This window comes from Osmerus eperlanus, chromosome 11 (genome assembly GCF_963692335.1).
Source record: "Osmerus eperlanus chromosome 11, fOsmEpe2.1, whole genome shotgun sequence".
In the NCBI taxonomy this organism is placed as follows: Eukaryota; Metazoa; Chordata; class Actinopteri; order Osmeriformes; family Osmeridae; genus Osmerus; species Osmerus eperlanus.
The window spans coordinates 325,628-346,706 of NC_085028.1; the positions used below are offsets into that span (position 1 = coordinate 325,628).

Genomic DNA, 21,079 nt, shown 5'->3' on the forward strand with positions numbered 1-21,079 from the left:
TTCTTCTGTCCCTCAACCCTTACTGCTCCTATTTAGTGCCCCCCTCCACCACTGCCTTTCCAGCAACTCTTTGATTCCTTCCTCAGCTCCTGACTATATTCCTTTTCACAATTGTGCCTGTCGTCACCTGCTTTTCTCCATGTTTTGTGAAATGGAAGGTTCTTTCACCACCGTGGGCCCAGTGCTGTAAATGACGAGGTGGCCGAGTGGTTAAGGCGATGGACTGCTAATCCATTGTGCTCTGCACGCGTGAGTTCGAATCTCATCCTCTTAGGCATGTTATCTTTATGACATGTCCACCTTTGTCAATTGAAATTCTTCTGTCCCTTACTGCTCCTATTTAGTGCCCCCCTCCACCACTGCCTTTCCAGCAACTCTTTGATTCCTTCCTCAGCTCCTGACTATATTCCTTTTCACAATTGTGCCTGTCGTCACCTGCTTTTCTCCATGTTTTGTGAAATGGAAGGTTCTTTCACCACGGTGGGACCAGTGCTGTAAATGACGAGGTGGCCGAGTGGTAAAGGCAATGGACTGCTAATCCATTGTGCTCTGCATGCGTGAGTTCGAATCTCAACTTCGTTGGCAAGTTATCGTCATGACATGTCCACCTTTGTCAATTAAAATTATTCTGTCCCTCAACCCTTACTGCTCCTATTTAGTGCCCCCCTCCACCACTGACTTTCCAGAAACTCTTTGATTCCTTCCTCTGCTCATGACTATATTCCTTTTCACAATTGTGCCTGTCGTCACCTGCTTGTCTCCATGTTTTGTGAAATGGAAGGTTCTTTCACCACCGTGGGCCCAGTGCTGTAAATGACGAGGTGGCCGAGTGGTTAAGGCGATGGACTGCTAATCCATTGTGCTCTGCACGCGTGACTTCGACTCTCATCCTCGTCGGCAAGTTATCGTCATGACATGTCCACCTTTGTCAATTGAAATTCTTCTGTCCCTTACTGCTCCTATTTAGTGCCCCCCTCCACCACTGCCTTTCCAGCAACTCTTTGATTCCTTCCTCAGCTCCTGACTATATTCCTTTTCACAATTGTGCCTGTCGTCACCTGCTTTTCTCCATGTTTTGTGAAATGGAAGGTTCTTTCACCACCGTGGGCCCAGTGCTGTAAATGACGAGGTGGCCGAGTTTTTAAGGCGATGGACTGCTAATACATTGTGCTCTGCACGCGTGAGTTCGAATCTCATCCTCGTCGGCAAGTTATAGTCATGACATGTCCACCTTTGTCAATTGAAATTCTTCTGTCCCTCAACCCTTACTGCTCCTATTTAGTGCCCCCCTCCACCACTTTCTTTCCAGCAACTCTTTGATTCCTTCCTCAGCTCCTGACTATATTCCTTTTCACAATTGTGCCTGTCGTCACCTGCTTTTCTCCATGTTTTGTGAAATGGAAGGTTCTTTCACCACCGTGGGCCCAGTGCTGTAAATGACGAGGTGGCCGAGTGGTTAAGGCGATGGACTGCTAATCCATTGTGCTCTGCACGCGTGAGTTCGAATCTCATCCTCTTAGGCATGTTATCTTTATGACATGTCCACCTTTGTCAATTGAAATTCTTCTGTCCCTTACTGCTCCTATTTAGTGCCCCCCTCCACCACTGCCTTTCCAGCAACTCTTTGATTCCTTCCTCAGCTCCTGACTATATTCCTTTTCACAATTGTGCCTGTCGTCACCTGCTTTTCTCCATGTTTTGTGAAATGGAAGGTTCTTTCACCACCGTGGGACCAGTGCTGTAAATGACGAGGTGGCCGAGTGGTAAAGGCAATGGACTGCTAATCCATTGTGCTCCGCACGCGTGAGTTCGAATCTCAACTTTGTTGGCAAGTTATCGTCATGACATGTCCACCTTTGTCAATTAAAATTCTTCTGTCCCTTACTGCTCCTATTTAGTGCCCCCCTCCACCACTGCCTTTCCAGAAACTCTTTGATTCCTTCCTCAGCTCATGACTATATTCCTTTTCACAATTATGCCTGTCGTCACCTGCTTGTCTCCATGTTTTGTGAAATGGAAGGTTCTTTCACCACCGTGGGCCCAGTGCTGTAAATGACGAGGTGGCAGAGTGGTAAAGGCAATGGACTGCTGATCCATTGTGCTCTGCACGCGTGAGTTCGAATCTCAACTTCGTTGGCAAGTTATCGTCATGACATGTCCACCTTTGTCAATTAAAATTCTTCTGTCCCTTACTGCTCCTATTTAGAGCCCCCCTCCACCACTGCCTTTCCAGCAACTCTTTGATTGCTTCCTCAGCTCCTGACTATATTCCTTTTCACAATTGTGCCTGTCGTCACCTGCTTTTCTCCATGTTTTGTGAAATGGAAGGTTCTTTCACCACCGTGGGCCCAGTGCTGTAAATGACGAGGTGGCGGAGTGGTTAAGGCGATGGACTGCTAATCCATTGTGCTCTGCACGCGTGAGTTCGAATCTCATCCTCTTAGGCAAGTTATCTTTATGACATGTCCACCTTTGTCAATTGAAATTCTTCTGTCCCTTACTGCTCCTATTTAGTGCCCCCCTCCACCACTGCCTTTCCAGCAACTCTTTGATTCCTTCCTCAGCTCCTGACTATATTCCTTTTCACAATTGTGCCTGTCGTCACCTGCTTTTCTCCATGTTTTGTGAAATGGAAGGTTCTTTCACCACCGTGGGACCAGTGCTGTAAATGACGAGGTGGCCGAGTGGTAAAGGCAATGGACTGCTAATCCATTGTGCTCTGCATGCGTGAGTTCGAATCTCAACTTCGTTGGCAAGTTATCGTCATGACATGTCCACCTTTGTCAATTAAAATTATTCTGTCCCTCAACCCTTACTGCTCCTATTTAGTGCCCCCCTCCACCACTGACTTTCCAGAAACTCTTTGATTCCTTCCTCTGCTCATGACTATATTCCTTTTCACAATTGTGCCTGTCGTCACCTGCTTGTCTCCATGTTTTGTGAAATGGAAGGTTCTTTCACCACCGTGGGCCCAGTGCTGTAAATGACGAGGTGGCCGAGTGGTTAAGGCGATGGACTGCTAATCCATTGTGCTCTGCACGCGTGACTTCGACTCTCATCCTCGTCGGCAAGTTATCGTCATGACATGTCCACCTTTGTCAATTGAAATTCTTCTGTCCCTTACTGCTCCTATTTAGTGCCCCCCTCCACCACTGCCTTTCCAGCAACTCTTTGATTCCTTCCTCAGCTCCTGACTATATTCCTTTTCACAATTGTGCCTGTCGTCACCTGCTTTTCTCCATGTTTTGTGAAATGCAAGGTTCTTTCACCACCGTGGGCCCAGTGCTGTAAATGACGAGGTGGCCGAGTTTTTAAGGCGATGGACTGCTAATACATTGTGCTCTGCACGCGTGAGTTCGAATCTCATCCTCGTCGGCAAGTTATAGTCATGACATGTCCACCTTTGTCAATTGAAATTCTTCTGTCCCTCAACCCTTACTGCTCCTATTTAGTGCCCCCCTCCACCACTTTCTTTCCAGCAACTCTTTGATTCCTTCCTCAGCTCCTGACTATATTCCTTTTCACAATTGTGCCTGTCGTCACCTGCTTTTCTCCATGTTTTGTGAAATGGAAGGTTCTTTCACCACCGTGGGCCCAGTGCTGTAAATGACGAGGTGGCCGAGTGGTTAAGGCGATGGACTGCTAATCCATTGTGCTCTGCACGCGTGAGTTCGAATCTCATCCTCTTAGGCATGTTATCTTTATGACATGTCCACCTTTGTCAATTGAAATTCTTCTGTCCCTTACTGCTCCTATTTAGTGCCCCCCTCCACCACTGCCTTTCCAGCAACTCTTTGATTCCTTCCTCAGCTCCTGACTATATTCCTTTTCACAATTGTGCCTGTCGTCACCTGCTTTTCTCCATGTTTTGTGAAATGGAAGGTTCTTTCACCACCGTGGGACCAGTGCTGTAAATGACGAGGTGGCCGAGTGGTAAAGGCAATGGACTGCTAATCCATTGTGCTCCGCACGCGTGAGTTCGAATCTCAACTTTGTTGGCAAGTTATCGTCATGACATGTCCACCTTTGTCAATTAAAATTCTTCTGTCCCTTACTGCTCCTATTTAGTGCCCCCCTCCACCACTGCCTTTCCAGAAACTCTTTGATTCCTTCCTCAGCTCATGACTATATTCCTTTTCACAATTGTGCCTGTCGTCACCTGCTTGTCTCCATGTTTTGTGAAATGGAAGGTTCTTTCACCACCGTGGGCCCAGTGCTGTAAATGACGAGGTGGCAGAGTGGTAAAGGCAATGGACTGCTGATCCATTGTGCTCTGCACGCGTGAGTTCGAATCTCAACTTCGTTGGCAAGTTATCGTCATGACATGTCCACCTTTGTCAATTAAAATTCTTCTGTCCCTTACTGCTCCTATTTAGAGCCCCCCTCCACCACTGCCTTTCCAGCAACTCTTTGATTCCTTCCTCAGCTCCTGACTATATTCCTTTTCACAATTGTGCCTGTCGTCACCTGCTTTTCTCCATGTTTTGTGAAATGGAAGGTTCTTTCACCACCGTGGGCCCAGTGCTGTAAATGACGAGGTGGCGGAGTGGTTAAGGCGATGGACTGCTAATCCATTGTGCTCTGCACGCGTGAGTTCGAATCTCATCCTCTTAGGCAAGTTATCTTTATGACATGTCCACCTTTGTCAATTGAAATTCTTCTGTCCCTTACTGCTCCTATTTAGTGCCCCCCTCCACCACTGCCTTTCCAGCAACTCTTTGATTCCTTCCTCAGCTCCTGACTATATTCCTTTTCACAATTGTGCCTGTCGTCACCTGCTTTTCTCCATGTTTTGTGAAATGGAAGGTTCTTTCACCACCGTGGGACCAGTGCTGTAAATGACGAGGTGGCCGAGTGGTAAAGGCAATGGACTGCTAATCCATTGTGCTCCGCACGCGTGAGTTCGAATCTCAACTTCGTTGGCAAGTTATCGTCATGACATGTCCACCTTTGTCAATTAAAATTCTTATGTCCCTTACTGCTCCTATTTAGAGCCCCCCTCCACCACTGCCTTTCCAGCAACTCTTTGATTCCTTCCTCAGCTCCTGACTATATTCCTTTTCACAATTGTGCCTGTCGTCACCTGCTTTTCTCCATGTTTTGTGAAATGGAAGGTTCTTTCACCACCGTGGGCCCAGTGCTGTAAATGACGAGGTGGCCGAGTGGTTAAGGCGATGCACTGCTAATCCATTGTGCTCTGCACGCGTGAGTTCGAATCTCATCCTCGTCGGCAAGTTATAGTCATGACATGTCCACCTTTGTCAATTGAAGTTCTTCTGTCCCTTACTGCTCCTATTTAGTGCCCCCCTCCACCACTGCCTTTCCAGCAACTCTTTGATTCCTTCCTCAGCTCCTGACTATATTCCTTTTCACAATTGTGCCTGTCGTCACCTGCTTTTCTCCATGTTTTGTGAAATGGAAGGTTCTTTCACCACCGTGGGACCAGTGCTATAAATGACGAGGTGGCCGAGTGGTAAAGGCAATGGACTGCTAATCCATTGTGCTCAGCACGCGTGAGTTCGAATCTCAACTTCGTTGGCAAGTTATCGTCATGACATGTCCACCTTTGTCAATTAAAATTCTTCTGTCCCTTACTGCTCCTATTTAGTGCCCCCCTCCACCACTGCCTTTCCAGAAACTCTTTGATTCCTTCCTCAGCTCATGACAATATTCCTTTTCACAATTGTGCCTGTCGTCACCTGCTTGTCTCCATGTTTTGTGAAATGGAAGGTTCTTTCACCACCGTGGGCCCAGTGCTGTAAATGACGAGGTGGCAGAGTGGTAAAGGCAATGGACTGCTGATCCATTGTGCTCTGCACGCGTGAGTTCGAATCTCAACTTCGTTGGCAAGTTATCGTCATGACATGTCCACCTTTGTCAATTAAAATTCTTCTGTCCCTTACTGCTCCTATTTAGAGCCCCCCTCCACCACTGCCTTTCCAGCAACTCTTTGATTCCTTCCTCAGCTCCTGACTATATTCCTTTTCACAATTGTGCCTGTCGTCACCTGCTTTTCTCCATGTTTTGTGAAATGGAAGGTTCTTTCACCACCGTGGGCCCAGTGCTGTAAATGACGAGGTGGCCGAGTTTTTAAGGCGATGGACTGCTAATACATTGTGCTCTGCACGCGTGAGTTCGAATCTCATCCTCGTCGGCAAGTTATAGTCATGACATGTCCACCTTTGTCAATTGAAATTCTTCTGTCCCTCAACCCTTACTGCTCCTATTTAGTGCCCCCCTCCACCACTTTCTTTCCAGCAACTCTTTGATTCCTTCCTCAGCTCCTGACTATATTCCTTTTCACAATTGTGCCTGTCGTCACCTGCTTTTCTCCATGTTTTGTGAAATGGAAGGTTCTTTCACCACCGTGGGCCCAGTGCTGTAAATGACGAGGTGGCCGAGTGGTTAAGGCGATGGACTGCTAATCCATTGTGCTCTGCACGCGTGAGTTCGACTCTCATCCTCGTCGGCAAGTTATCGTCATGACATGTCCACCTTTGTCAATTGAAATTCTTCTGTCCCTTACTGCTCCTATTTAGTGCCCCCCTCCACCACTGCCTTTCCAGCAACTCTTTGATTCCTTCCTCAGCTCCTGACTATATTCCTTTTCACAATTGTGCCTGTCGTCACCTGCTTTTCTCCATGTTTTGTGAAATGGAAGGTTCTTTCACCACCGTGGGCCCAGTGCTGTAAATGACGAGGTGGCCGAGTGGTTAAGGCGATGGACTGCTAATCCATTGTGCTCTGCACGCGTGACTTCGACTCTCATCCTCGTCGGCAAGTTATCGTCATGACATGTCCACCTTTGTCAATTTAAATTCTTCTGTCCCTCAACCCTTACTGCTCCTGTTTAGTGCCCCCCTCCACCACTGCCTTTCCAGCAACTCTTTGATTCCTTCCTCAGCTCCTGACTATATTCCTTTTCACAATTGTGCCTGTCGTCACCTGCTTTTCTCCATGTTTTGTGAAATGGAAGGTTCTTTCACCACCGTGGGCCCAGTGCTGTAAATGACGAGGTGGCGGAGTGGTTAAGGGGATGGACTGCTAATCCATTGTGCTCTGCACGCGTGAGTTCGAATCTCATCCTCTTAGGCATGTTATCTTTATGACATGTCCACCTTTGTCAATTGAAATTCTTCTGTCCCTTACTGCTCCTATTTAGTGCCCCCCTCCACCACTGCCTTTCCAGCAACTCTTTGATTCCTTCCTCAGCTCCTGACTATATTCCTTTTCACAATTGTGCCTGTCGTCACCTGCTTTTCTCCATGTTTTGTGAAATGGAAGGTTCTTTCACCACCGTGGGACCAGTGCTGTAAATGACGAGGTGGCCGAGTGGTAAAGGCAATGGACTGCTAATCCATTGTGCTCCGCACGCGTGAGTTCGAATCTCAACTTCGTTGGCAAGTTATCGTCATGACATGTCCACCTTTGTCAATTAAAATTCTTCTGTCCCTTACTGCTCCTATTTAGTGCCCCCCTCCACCACTGCCTTTCCAGAAACTCTTTGATTCCTTCCTCAGCTCATGACTATATTCCTTTTCACAATTGTGCCTGTCGTCACCTGCTTGTCTCCATGTTTTGTGAAATGGAAGGTTCTTTCACCACCGTGGGCCCAGTGCTGTAAATGACGAGGTGGCAGAGTGGTAAAGGCAATGGACTGCTGATCCATTGATCTCTGCACGCGTGAGTTCGAATCTCAACTTCGTTGGCAAGTTATCGTCATGACATGTCCACCTTTGTCAATTAAAATTCTTCTGTCCCTTACTGCTCCTATTTAGAGCCCCCCTCCACCACTGCCTTTCCAGCAACTCTTTGATTCCTTCCTCAGCTCCTGACTATATTCCTTTTCACAATTGTGCCTGTCGTCACCTGCTTTTCTCCATGTTTTGTGAAATGGAAGGTTCTTTCACCACCGTGGGCCCAGTGCTGTAAATGACGAGGTGGCGGAGTGGTTAAGGCGATGGACTGCTAATCCATTGTGCTCTGCACGCGTGAGTTCGAATCTCATCCTCTTAGGCAAGTTATCTTTATGACATGTCCACCTTTGTCAATTGAAATTCTTCTGTCCCTTACTGCTCCTATTTAGTGCCCCCCTCCACCACTGCCTTTCCAGCAACTCTTTGATTCCTTCCTCAGCTCCTGACTATATTCCTTTTCACAATTGTGCCTGTCGTCACCTGCTTTTCTCCATGTTTTGTGAAATGGAAGGTTCTTTCACCACCGTGGGCCCAGTGCTGTAAATGACGAGGTGGCCGAGTTTTTAAGGCGATGGACTGCTAATACATTGTGCTCTGCACGCGTGAGTTCGAATCTCATCCTCGTCGGCAAGTTATAGTCATGACATGTCCACCTTTGTCAATTGAAATTCTTCTGTCCCTCAACCCTTACTGCTCCTATTTAGTGCCCCCCTCCACCACTTTCTTTCCAGCAACTCTTTGATTCCTTCCTCAGCTCCTGACTATATTCCTTTTCACAATTGTGCCTGTCGTCACCTGCTTTTCTCCATGTTTTGTGAAATGGAAGGTTCTTTCACCACCGTGGGCCCAGTGCTGTAAATGACGAGGTGGCCGAGTGGTTAAGGCGATGGACTGCTAATCCATTGTGCTCTGCACGCGTGAGTTCGACTCTCATCCTCGTCGGCAAGTTATCGTCATGACATGTCCACCTTTGTCAATTGAAATTCTTCTGTCCCTTACTGCTCCTATTTAGTGCCCCCCTCCACCACTGCCTTTCCAGCAACTCTTTGATTCCTTCCTCAGCTCCTGACTATATTCCTTTTCACAATTGTGCCTGTCGTCACCTGCTTTTCTCCATGTTTTGTGAAATGGAAGGTTCTTTCACCACCGTGGGCCCAGTGCTGTAAATGACGAGGTGGCCGAGTGGTTAAGGCGATGGACTGCTAATCCATTGTGCTCTGCACGCGTGACTTCGACTCTCATCCTCGTCGGCAAGTTATAGTCATGACATGTCCACCTTTGTCAATTTAAATTCTTCTGTCCCTCAACCCTTACTGCTCCTGTTTAGTGCCCCCCTCCACCACTGCCTTTCCAGCAACTCTTTGATTCCTTCCTCAGCTCCTGACTATATTCCTTTTCACAATTGTGCCTGTCGTCACCTGCTTTTCTCCATGTTTTGTGAAATGGAAGGTTCTTTCACCACCGTGGGCCCAGTGCTGTAAATGACGAGGTGGCGGAGTGGTTAAGGGGATGGACTGCTAATCCATTGTGCTCTGCACGCGTGAGTTCGAATCTCATCCTCTTAGGCATGTTATCTTTATGACATGTCCACCTTTGTCAATTGAAATTCTTCTGTCCCTTACTGCTCCTATTTAGTGCCCCCCTCCACCACTGCCTTTCCAGCAACTCTTTGATTCCTTCCTCAGCTCCTGACTATATTCCTTTTCACAATTGTGCCTGTCGTCACCTGCTTTTCTCCATGTTTTGTGAAATGGAAGGTTCTTTCACCACCGTGGGACCAGTGCTGTAAATGACGAGGTGGCCGAGTGGTAAAGGCAATGGACTGCTAATCCATTGTGCTCCGCACGCGTGAGTTCGAATCTCAACTTCGTTGGCAAGTTATCGTCATGACATGTCCACCTTTGTCAATTAAAATTCTTCTGTCCCTTACTGCTCCTATTTAGTGCCCCCCTCCACCACTGCCTTTCCAGAAACTCTTTGATTCCTTCCTCAGCTCATGACTATATTCCTTTTCACAATTGTGCCTGTCGTCACCTGCTTGTCTCCATGTTTTGTGAAATGGAAGGTTCTTTCACCACCGTGGGCCCAGTGCTGTAAATGACGAGGTGGCAGAGTGGTAAAGGCAATGGACTGCTGATCCATTGATCTCTGCACGCGTGAGTTCGAATCTCAACTTCGTTGGCAAGTTATCGTCATGACATGTCCACCTTTGTCAATTAAAATTCTTCTGTCCCTTACTGCTCCTATTTAGAGCCCCCCTCCACCACTGCCTTTCCAGCAACTCTTTGATTCCTTCCTCAGCTCCTGACTATATTCCTTTTCACAATTGTGCCTGTCGTCACCTGCTTTTCTCCATGTTTTGTGAAATGGAAGGTTCTTTCACCACCGTGGGCCCAGTGCTGTAAATGACGAGGTGGCGGAGTGGTTAAGGCGATGGACTGCTAATCCATTGTGCTCTGCACGCGTGAGTTCGAATCTCATCCTCTTAGGCAAGTTATCTTTATGACATGTCCACCTTTGTCAATTGAAATTCTTCTGTCCCTTACTGCTCCTATTTAGTGCCCCCCTCCACCACTGCCTTTCCAGCAACTCTTTGATTCCTTCCTCAGCTCCTGACTATATTCCTTTTCACAATTGTGCCTGTCGTCACCTGCTTTTCTCCATGTTTTGTGAAATGGAAGGTTCTTTCACCACCGTTGGACCAGTGCTGTAAATGACGAGGTGGCCGAGTGGTAAAGGCAATGGACTGCTAATCCATTGTGCTCTGCACGCGTGAGTTCGAATCTCAACTTCGTTGGCAAGTTATCGTCATGACATGTCCACCTTTGTCAATTAAAATTCTTATGTCCCTTACTGCTCCTATTTAGAGCCCCCCTCCACCACTGCCTTTCCAGCAACTCTTTGATTCCTTCCTCAGCTCCTGACTATATTCCTTTTCACAATTGTGCCTGTCGTCACCTGCTTTTCTCCATGTTTTGTGAAATGGAAGGTTCTTTCACCACCGTGGGCCCAGTGCTGTAAATGACGAGGTGGCCGAGTGGTTAAGGCGATGCACTGCTAATCCATTGTGCTCTGCACGCGTGAGTTCGAATCTCATCCTCGTCGGCAAGTTATAGTCATGACATGTCCACCTTTGTCAATTGAAGTTCTTCTGTCCCTTACTGCTCCTATTTAGTGCCCCCCTCCACCACTGCCTTTCCAGCAACTCTTTGATTCCTTCCTCAGCTCCTGACTATATTCCTTTTCACAATTGTGCCTGTCGTCACCTGCTTTTCTCCATGTTTTGTGAAATGGAAGGTTCTTTCACCACCGTGGGACCAGTGCTATAAATGACGAGGTGGCCGAGTGGTAAAGGCAATGGACTGCTAATCCATTGTGCTCAGCACGCGTGAGTTCGAATCTCAACTTCGTTGGCAAGTTATCGTCATGACATGTCCACCTTTGTCAATTAAAATTCTTCTGTCCCTTACTGCTCCTATTTAGTGCCCCCCTCCACCACTGCCTTTCCAGAAACTCTTTGATTCCTTCCTCAGCTCATGACAATATTCCTTTTCACAATTGTGCCTGTCGTCACCTGCTTGTCTCCATGTTTTGTGAAATGGAAGGTTCTTTCACCACCGTGGGCCCAGTGCTGTAAATGACGAGGTGGCAGAGTGGTAAAGGCAATGGACTGCTGATCCATTGTGCTCTGCACGCGTGAGTTCGAATCTCAACTTCGTTGGCAAGTTATCGTCATGACATGTCCACCTTTGTCAATTAAAATTCTTCTGTCCCTTACTGCTCCTATTTAGAGCCCCCCTCCACCACTGCCTTTCCAGCAACTCTTTGATTCCTTCCTCAGCTCCTGACTATATTCCTTTTCACAATTGTGCCTGTCGTCACCTGCTTTTCTCCATGTTTTGTGAAATGGAAGGTTCTTTCACCACCGTGGGCCCAGTGCTGTAAATGACGAGGTGGCGGAGTGGTTAAGGCGATGGACTGCTAATCCATTGTGCTCTGCACGCGTGAGTTCGAATCTCATCCTCTTAGGCAAGTTATCTTTATGACATGTCTACCTTTGTCAATTGAAATTCTTCTGTCCCTTACTGCTCCTATTTAGTGCCCCCCTCCACCACTGCCTTTCCAGCAACTCTTTGATTCCTTCCTCAGCTCCTGACTATATTCCTTTTCACAATTGTGCCTGTCGTCACCTGCTTTTCTCCATGTTTTGTGAAATGGAAGGTTCTTTCACCACCGTGGGACCAGTGCTGTAAATGACGAGGTGGCCGAGTGGTAAAGGCAATGGACTGCTAATCCATTGTGCTCCGCACGCGTGAGTTCGAATCTCAACTTCGTTGGCAAGTTATCGTCATGACATGTCCACCTTTGTCAATTAAAATTCTTATGTCCCTTACTGCTCCTATTTAGAGCCCCCCTACACCACTGCCTTTCCAGCAACTCTTTGATTCCTTCCTCAGCTCCTGACTATATTCCTTTTCACAATTGTGCCTGTCGTCACCTGCTTTTCTCCATGTTTTGTGAAATGGAAGGTTCTTTCACCACCGTGGGCCCAGTGCTGTAAATGACGAGGTGGCCGAGTGGTTAAGGCGATGCACTGCTAATCCATTGTGCTCTGCACGCGTGAGTTCGAATCTCATCCTCGTCGGCAAGTTATAGTCATGACATGTCCACCTTTGTCAATTGAAGTTCTTCTGTCCCTTACTGCTCCTATTTAGTGCCCCCCTCCACCACTGCCTTTCCAGCAACTCTTTGATTCCTTCCTCAGCTCCTGACTATATTCCTTTTCACAATTGTGCCTGTCGTCACCTGCTTTTCTCCATGTTTTGTGAAATGGAAGGTTCTTTCACCACCGTGGGACCAGTGCTATAAATGACGAGGTGGCCGAGTGGTAAAGGCAATGGACTGCTAATCCATTGTGCTCAGCACGCGTGAGTTCGAATCTCAACTTCGTTGGCAAGTTATCGTCATGACATGTCCACCTTTGTCAATTAAAATTCTTCTGTCCCTTACTGCTCCTATTTAGTGCCCCCCTCCACCACTGCCTTTCCAGAAACTCTTTGATTCCTTCCTCAGCTCATGACAATATTCCTTTTCACAATTGTGCCTGTCGTCACCTGCTTGTCTCCATGTTTTGTGAAATGGAAGGTTCTTTCACCACCGTGGGCCCAGTGCTGTAAATGACGAGGTGGCAGAGTGGTAAAGGCAATGGACTGCTGATCCATTGTGCTCTGCACGCGTGAGTTCGAATCTCAACTTCGTTGGCAAGTTATCGTCATGACATGTCCACCTTTGTCAATTAAAATTCTTCTGTCCCTTACTGCTCCTATTTAGAGCCCCCCTCCACCACTGCCTTTCCAGCAACTCTTTGATTCCTTCCTCAGCTCCTGACTATATTCCTTTTCACAATTGTGCCTGTCGTCACCTGCTTGTCTCCATGTTTTGTGAAATGGAAGGTTCTTTCACCACCGTGGGCCCAGTGCTGTAAATGACGAGATGGCAGAGTGGTAAAGGCAATGGACTGCTGATCCATTGTGCTCTGCACGCGTGAGTTCGAATCTCAACTTCGTTGGCAAGTTATCGTCATGACATGTCCACCTTTGTCAATTAAAATTCTTCTGTCCCTTACTGCTCCTATTTAGAGCCCCCCTCCACCACTGCCTTTCCAGCAACTGTTTGATTCCTTCCTCAGCTCCTGACTATATTCCTTTTCACAATTGTGCCTGTCGTCACCTGCTTTTCTCCATGTTTTGTGAAATGGAAGGTTCTTTCACCACCGTGGGCCCAGTGCTGTAAATGACGAGGTGGCGGAGTGGTTAAGGCGATGGACTGCTAATCCATTGTGCTCTGCACGCGTGAGTTCGAAAAACTCGTAAAACTGCAGAAGACTACAAATCAGCGCGCTGAGTGAAAGAGCCAGTACTGCACAGAACTTTTTCTTAAGACGTACAAAAGAAAAGAACAACAGAAAAATAGGTATGTAAATGCAAATTATATGTATAAGCGACATGTATTTCTGAATTATGGTGATTGACCGATGTAGACTAACTGTCTCGATAAACGTATTCTTATTGTCTGTAACTTATCCGCTGAACGTAGTGGTACAGTACGCGTACAGTAGACAGTAGATACATCAATGCTAAATTACTTAGTAATTACTTGGTAGTTACTTGGTCTTTGTCAGCGTAACAAAAAAACCAATATCGATATGTACAGGCAAATTATTCTATGGACGTACGATTTGAATGTACATGTTTTTATGTCGGTCCTGGTATTTAAATTGTCGATGTAGACTCGCTGCCCCCCATAGTACAGTCCCCTCTGTGAGATGCAACTTTTCCGCTGATTTTAATTTGACCTCAGAAGTACAAAATATGACTACATTGATGATACTTTGACCAGGTTGTTGAGATAACAAAATTAAGTTGACGTGTTGGAGTACAAGCATATTATTCTATGGAAGTATTAATTTTATAAAATGGTATGGACCTGGTATTACTGTACCATAGCCAGAGCAAACTATGGCTATGCAAACTAAACTATGGCTCAATCAATTTAGCATAGATGTACAGTCGTGACTGTACATCTATGCTAAATTGATTGAGAATCATCATGTCATCATCATGCTCATGTTTGCAGATATGACCAAGACGGGGAAGCCAGACTCATACTGGAGAGACATCTGCCAAAAGTATGCCCAGGGCAGCTACCAGTTTTCCACAGGCAAAAGGCCCGGTGGTAAGAAATGGAAAAGAGCCCTGGAGTGTATAGATGCTTGCCCGCTGCAGAGCAAGAGTAAGGTGGATCTGTTCGGGAGACACCTAAAATGCTCTTGTGGGTTCCATAAGGTAGGTTATATGATGATTTATTTCATTTAAGTGATGATAAGTTGCTGTAGCATGAAGTCGATTATTTGATGGATCATACCCTATGTGCACAAATTTGGATAAAACTAACAGTGTAGGATCATTGGTGAAATTATTTATTACAAGTAGCATGAGCCTCTTTTGTACTTGAAATCCTGCCTCCCCCCTTCAGTCAGATGCATCAGAGGCAGGTGGAGGCTCCTATGAGGCAGGTGGAGGCTCCAGGCAGGCAGGTGGAGGCTCCAGGCAGGCAGGAGAAGGCTTTTGTGAGGCAGGTGAAGGCTCCAGTCAGGCAGGAGAAGGCTCCAGTCAGGCAGGAGAAGGCTCCAGTCAGGCAGGAGAAGGCTCCAGTCAGGCAGGTGGAGGCTCCTATGAGGCAGGTGGAGGCTCAAGGCAGGCAGGCGGAGGCACCAGTGCAGACAGAACAGTAAAGTGCTGTCAGTGCAATCAGGTTGTGAAGGCAGAAAAATTCTCCATGCACCTTTCTGACCGCCATGTAGAGGAGACATGTGACACCTGTGGGGCCAAGGTCCAAGGTTCTGTTGGCCTGTTGGAGCATATAGAACAGTTCCATTATTTATCCTGGTTGGCTCAACCTCCATCGCCAACTTCAACAGGTAGCTCCACCACACCATCCCCACGGCCAACACCATCTCCGCGGCTAACGGCCACACCATCTCCGCGGCCCACACCATCTCCGCGGCCCACACCATCTCCAGGGGCCACACCATCTCCAGGGCCCACACCATCTCCGCGGCCCACACCATCTCCAGGGCCCACACCATCTCCAGGGCCCACACCATCTCCATGGCCCACACCATCTCCGCGGCCCACACCATCTCCGCGGCCCACACAATCTCCAGGGCCCACACCATCTCCAAGGCCCACACCATCTCCAAGGCCCACACCATCTCTAAGGCCCACACCATCTCCACGGCTAACGGCCACGCCATCTCCGTGGACCACACCATCTCCGCAGCCCACACCATCTCCACGGCTAACGGCCACACCATCTCTACAGCCCACACCATCTCCGCCGACAACTACATCTCTGCTCCCTCCTCCAACAGGTTGCTCCAGCACGCCACGCCACACTCCTCAAACTCCACTTAGGCCAGCTTCCATTGATTGGGAAGCTTTTCTCCCCAATCAATTCAAAAAGGTTATACAGCCAGCAGATCGGGTGTGGATTGCCAAGGTCCTCTATGAGCCTACAGGTCAGCTGAGGCAGAAAATGGAGGCGTGCAGGTTTCATCCACCACTGCAGCACAAACCGTCTCCTCCCGAGCCCGGGTGGCACTTCCGGCAGAGGATGTTCCTCTGGGCACCAATGAGGATGTGGGGGATTCCTCTGAAATGCACGCGGTGTGACCGGAAAATGCACCACTCAGGGATCTACCCGAAGGTGAGGGAGGTGATAGATGTGGATACCCGCTACTACCTTGTGGGAGGGGACTATCCACGTTGCAGCAAGTGTATGCTGCCGGTCTGCCCATGGAGCCAGGAAATCCTTGCTCAACTGGATGTGGCACATAGGAGCCTGTTTCCCGCTGTCCTCACTACACAGCTAGCCCTGGATAGGAAGTGTATGACTTTCCTGAAGCCAAGGACCAGTGGGAACAGTTCCTCCTACCTCCAGTCTGCAGTAGAGGAAGCACACAGCGAGGAGTGGGCACGTCAGACCATCCGCTACCTGTCTGACTGTGAGCTTCATTTGAAGATGGCTACCTTCGTCTCTTCTGCAGCTGTCCATCTTCCTCCTCCACCCTTCAGGCCCCTTCCACTTGCCCAGTGGTTTGAGACGGTCCACTCCAACGACATCCTCAGCCACCTGGAAGAGATGAAGGGGGTGATCACCTCTACCTATGGTAGAATTCTGAAGATGGACTCTACAAAGAAGGTGAGGGTTTTAGCATTAATTTTATTTACTCTGATGTTAACCAATTGGAATGGATATAAATAGTTTACTTTATCATCCTAATGATGAAATAGTATTAATTTTAGTAAGTTTGTAGAGTTTTTTTTAGAACGTTCTGTTTTTGTTTGTTTTTGAGATCACCAAGAAGCTGGCTGGCAGTATAGGGGACACCGCTGCATGGATGTCCAACATCGGCAACGAGCTTGGCCAGGTTCTGAACAGTGTTCTGACGACAGGTGAAGGTGCAGGGCTGGAAGAGTTGTGCCAGGGCATCGTCACACGTTATGAGAATGCTGGACAAGCTGAGCCTGAGGCTATCTATGTTGACCGGGACTGCTGCAGCCAGTCAGGTGGGATGCTGAAATTGTTACTTTATGAAATATACATTGCAGATGACAGTATGTAATTAACTAAAGTTAATTATGATGTTAAAAAAAGAGAAAAATGGTGATAGTAATCTATAAACTAACAATGTAATGTAATTGCCCAAAAAATAGATGATCACGTCTGTAATAATCAATGTTTGTCTTTCACAGGTGTGTCGTCAGTGCTGAGACTCTTTCGACCATGGAAGTTTGTCGTCCGTTTAGACGTCTTCCACTTCATGCGAAGGTTTAACTGCGGCCTCACTACTGAGCACCACCCTCTCTACGGTACCTTTTGCTCCAAACTTTCCGCCTGTATCTTTGAGTGGGATCAGGAGGATGTGCAACGGCTTAAGGAGGCCAAGAAAGGGGAGTGGAAGAGCAGCCATGGCGGAAATGCTCCCACTGAGGCACTGCTCTTGGCCAGTATCAGCACTGGTGAAATGGCAAAGCACTGCAGGCAGAGGACCCGTGCAGTGGAGGAAATCCGGGTCATGATTTCGGGGCTGCTCGAATCGATGTGGGAGCTGACTGACACCACGGGGCTGCGTCTAGTGAACCCTGACAGCATGCACCATGTGTGGGAGGTGCAGCAGAAGCACCTGGAGTGCATCCAGGACCCTGCAGGGGTGGAGTTGTACACAAAGACAGGGACACTGCAGAAGGGTGGCAAAGTCCTTGACGTCCTCAGGTGTGGGAGGGGGTCCTCCTCCCTCGAGAGTTTTCACCGCCACCAGTGTGCTTTTGTTCCAGGTAAATTCAAAATGTTAACTTGCCGTATGCTTATCTTAAAAAAAAGTCTGTGTTATGACATAGTATGCACTTGAATTATTCAAATAACAATGTAATTGTCACTTTGTATTTAATAGGTGTTAATATGTATTGACTTCATAATAATGGTTGACCTAACCTGAGTATTTTTTTTCTTAGGCTTTCGATGCAATGCATTGCACACACAAATGTACATGCTGGAGGGGGTATCGAGGTGGAACATGAACCGGGCAAAGGAAGCTGTAGCTGTGGTGGGGGCATCAACCCTGAGGACATTTGATGTTCGCTTGATGTCTCACCTAAACAGCATGAGCCAGCGGGTCCTTGGTTGTTCTCTGGTTCCAGAATGATCACCCACTAACCACCCCACCTGGAAAACCTACTGGTAAGATAGCTCTCAGATCAGCACTGAGCATTTGAGTATTACTTCCTCTCCCACTTTTCTTTTCTCTGCCACCTCCACCCCTCCTCAGAGGACGTGGGAGTGAAGATCGGGCTCTACATGTAGGAGATGTGTCTGTGTCTGTGTTTGTGTCCTTTCCTCTTCTTTAACTATGTGTTTAAACACTATGTGTTACAGGCGAGCGCATTGCTGTGGAGTACCTGTTGGCCCAGTCCAATAGAGGCGACCTGCTGGTTCCACAGCAGCTGCCAGAGATCCCCACAGAGGAGCTCGAGGACGACGGGGGTGAACCTGACGTCACGGTGTGCCAGGTAGCTGACCTTAGGGTAGGTGATCCTGATCCTCCAATATGTGCCGTGGAGGCCCAGGTGACACTGGAGGGTGACAGTGGACCCAGATCCATGGATGAGGACATCATTGTGGAGGAAGACGACACACAAGACAGCACATCAGACCAGGTAATGTAACACCTTTCTCAAAAACAAGATATGTAACAAGTTCGCTAATGATATGCCACAAGTATCATACGTTTGTCAAGTAAAACGTCAAGTATTACATTTTATGGAGAGAGAAAAAAGGTCAACATTGCTCAAATAGTTCAAAGAAATTGACACATTCATTTACATGTGTTTTTTTCATGATTATCACTTTTTAGAATAGCCGATGTGATTCCAGAGGTGTCTTGGGCTGGGATGCGGTTGATGACCTGGCAGCCTACCTTCTTGGCCTGAACCGAACCATCACTGCCTTGTCATCAAAAGAGGAGGCTGACATAGTCCATCTTTACATGGCTCTCCCTGCTATGGACAAGGAACCTTTGAGGTTCGGCCAGAAAGCGAGGAAGAAGACCTTGGAGAGCGCCCAGGAAGCCGAGTGGCTCTGCTCCTGGACAGCAGGCGGCAGAGAGGTGATTTGACACAATTCTTCATCATTTTGGTTCATTACAAATCATTGAATCAGAAGGCTGTACTGCGTCAAACCAGGATTGAAAAAATTATTTTGTGATTATATTAGTTTGTGGGGGGTAAATTGGGCTGTTCACAGGTGACAGGTTGTTGCTATTATTATTTTTTTTAGTTTACAGCCTTGTTTAAAGTCCGGACCATATCATCCTTCTTTCCCACAGACTGTTCATGACTCACGGGCAGGCAGCCCAGGACCCCGAAGTCCACAGGGTCAGCGAATGTGTTTGCCTGAGACTTTTAAAAGAGTTTCAGCAAGCACCAAACAGGCCCAAGGACACAAGGAGTAGAACTCTGCCCATCCCACAGTCCATTGTGGTGGCCTACAGCCATCTTAAACAGCTGCTGGAGGACAGCAGGGTTGTTCTGGAGAAGACCAACGTGGTTCTGATACCAGTAAACAACACAACAATCTCTTCTTGGTGAGTCTTGTTTTTTACGTGTGCACCTTTCCTATACAATGACATTATATTATTATATTATTAAACTGCAAGAAAAACCTTCAACTGCTTGCTTGTTAGAAAATACTAAACATAGGAGGATAGGCTACTATGTATAAAAGAACTAACTGAAGCTACTGTATGCATTTTTGTCTTTTAGGCTGCTTAGGAGGGATAAGAGGAAGGACAGGGACATGCTGCTGCAGGGCACCATACTCCCCAAACGGTTTGAACTGGCCAAGGACTCACTCCCTGAAGCCCAGACTCTTCCGGCTGCTCCTGTGCAGCATGGGCATGAGGCTATGGTGTTTGAGGAGCCAGAGAACCGGGAGGGTGAGGCAGTGATACGCCCTCGGCACAGTGTTCGTTCTGCCTTGGCACAGCACTACCAGCCTGGGTCATACGTATGGCCTGGTTCTGCTGGCTCAGCCTCGTATGAGCATGGTAACCTGCCACCACCCCCATCTCCTGCCTGGGCCTCGTACCAGCAGGGTCACCTGCCACCACCACCATCTCCTGCCTGGGACTCGTACCAGCAGGATTACATGCCACCACCACCATCTCCTGCCTGGCCCTCGTACCAGCAGGATTACCTGCCACCACCACCATCTCCTGCCTGGCCTTCGTACCAGCAGGATTACCTGCCACCACCACCATCTCCTGCCTGGCCTTCGTACCAGCCACCTCCCCCCTTCCAGCCACCTCTCCCCTTCCAGCCACCTCCCCCCTTCCAGCCACCTCCCCCCTTCCAGCCACCTGCTGACCATCCACTGTACCTGGCCCCTCCACCACCTGGCACCTCTGTTCAGCCAAGGCAACGTACGTGGAGACAGAAAAAAGCTGCCCAGGAGAACGAGGAGCTGATGGCTAGGGGTGAACCTCCACGCAAGAAGTTCAGGGATACCTACCAGTACATTTGCAAGCAGTGTGGGCAGGGGAAAAACAAAAGTACGGGTCACACCCAGCTGAAGGGGCGGTGGTACTGTCCAGCCTCAGGACTCACCCTGGCAGAGTGGAAGGACCAGTTGACCAGTCTTGCCAGTGGGAAATAAAGGAAAATGTATAAATAAATACTGTATATAATAGTTATGTGTAAATAGTTAAGTATTGTATATAGTTAAGTTTTTCATTTCTGTGTTCTAAAAAATTCAATAAAAAAAAATAGATGTATATATTTGTTAAATATATACTTTCAGGTTTAATAAAGTGACCAAAGTTTGTCAAATTGTATAATAATGTGTAGATAGTAAAGTATTGTATATAGTTATGTTTTTCATATCTGTGTTTGTGCATTGCATGGTGTTCTAAAAAAGAAAACAACAAAAAAATAAAGATGTATTATTAAATATCAGCACTCCTGGAAAGCCCTCTGCCAATGAAAATACATACTTTCTTGCTACTTTCTTCTTTACTTTTCTCACCAGTGTTTGATGTTGTAGGGGGTGGAGCTGAGGGTAAGAGGTGAGATGAAAGGGATGGGGCAGGAGAAGCCAAAGCGGTGGGGGTCTGTGACCTGAGTGCTGTGGAGATGGGGGTAGGGCAGTGTTCTGGGGGTGCACCTGAGGTGTGCAGCAGCCGGGGTGACTGGGCCGGGGTAGGGGCTGATCAAACCTGTTGAAGAACAAGTTCAGGTTGTTCACCCACTTCTGGTCCCCCGCAG

General features: G+C 47.7%; 1 protein-coding gene, 1 long non-coding RNA gene and 2 other non-coding genes across 4 annotated transcripts; all 4 read left to right on the plus strand.

The window, feature by feature from the left end:
* Positions 1-6,387: 6,387 nt before the first annotated feature.
* Positions 6,388-6,469, plus strand: trnas-gcu (transfer RNA serine (anticodon GCU)). The gene has a single exon. It is a non-coding gene; the product is annotated as a tRNA-Ser (tRNA).
* Positions 6,470-8,557: 2,088 nt separating this feature from the next.
* Positions 8,558-8,639, plus strand: trnas-gcu (transfer RNA serine (anticodon GCU)). Its single transcript has one exon. It is a non-coding gene; the product is annotated as a tRNA-Ser (tRNA).
* A 4,944-nt stretch (positions 8,640-13,583) lies between these two features.
* LOC134029609 (uncharacterized) lies at positions 13,584-15,104 on the plus strand. Its single transcript, XR_009931654.1, has 3 exons — positions 13,584-13,670; positions 14,334-14,542; positions 14,733-15,104. It is a non-coding gene; the product is annotated as an uncharacterized LOC134029609 (long non-coding RNA).
* An 834-nt stretch (positions 15,105-15,938) lies between these two features.
* LOC134029305 (uncharacterized) lies at positions 15,939-17,341 on the plus strand. The gene is made up of 4 exons (XM_062473390.1): positions 15,939-16,460; positions 16,615-16,828; positions 17,015-17,289; positions 17,321-17,341. Exons 1-4 carry the CDS (start codon positions 15,939-15,941, stop codon positions 17,339-17,341), a joined length of 1,032 nt encoding a protein of 343 aa, XP_062329374.1.
* The last annotated feature ends 3,738 nt before the right edge of the window (positions 17,342-21,079 follow it).

Coding starts and splice junctions, on each gene's coding strand:
- LOC134029305 (XM_062473390.1), top strand. CDS start 15,939: ATGCACCACTCAGGGATCTACCCGAAGGTGAGGGAGGTGATAGATGTG. Junction 16,829..17,014: donor GGACTGCTGCAGCCAGTCAG/GTGGGATGCTGA, acceptor TGTCTTTCACAG/GTGTGTCGTCAGTGCTGAGA. Junction 17,290..17,320: donor GTATCAGCACTGGTGAAATG/GCAAAGCACTGC, acceptor GGACCCGTGCAG/TGGAGGAAATCCGGGTCATG.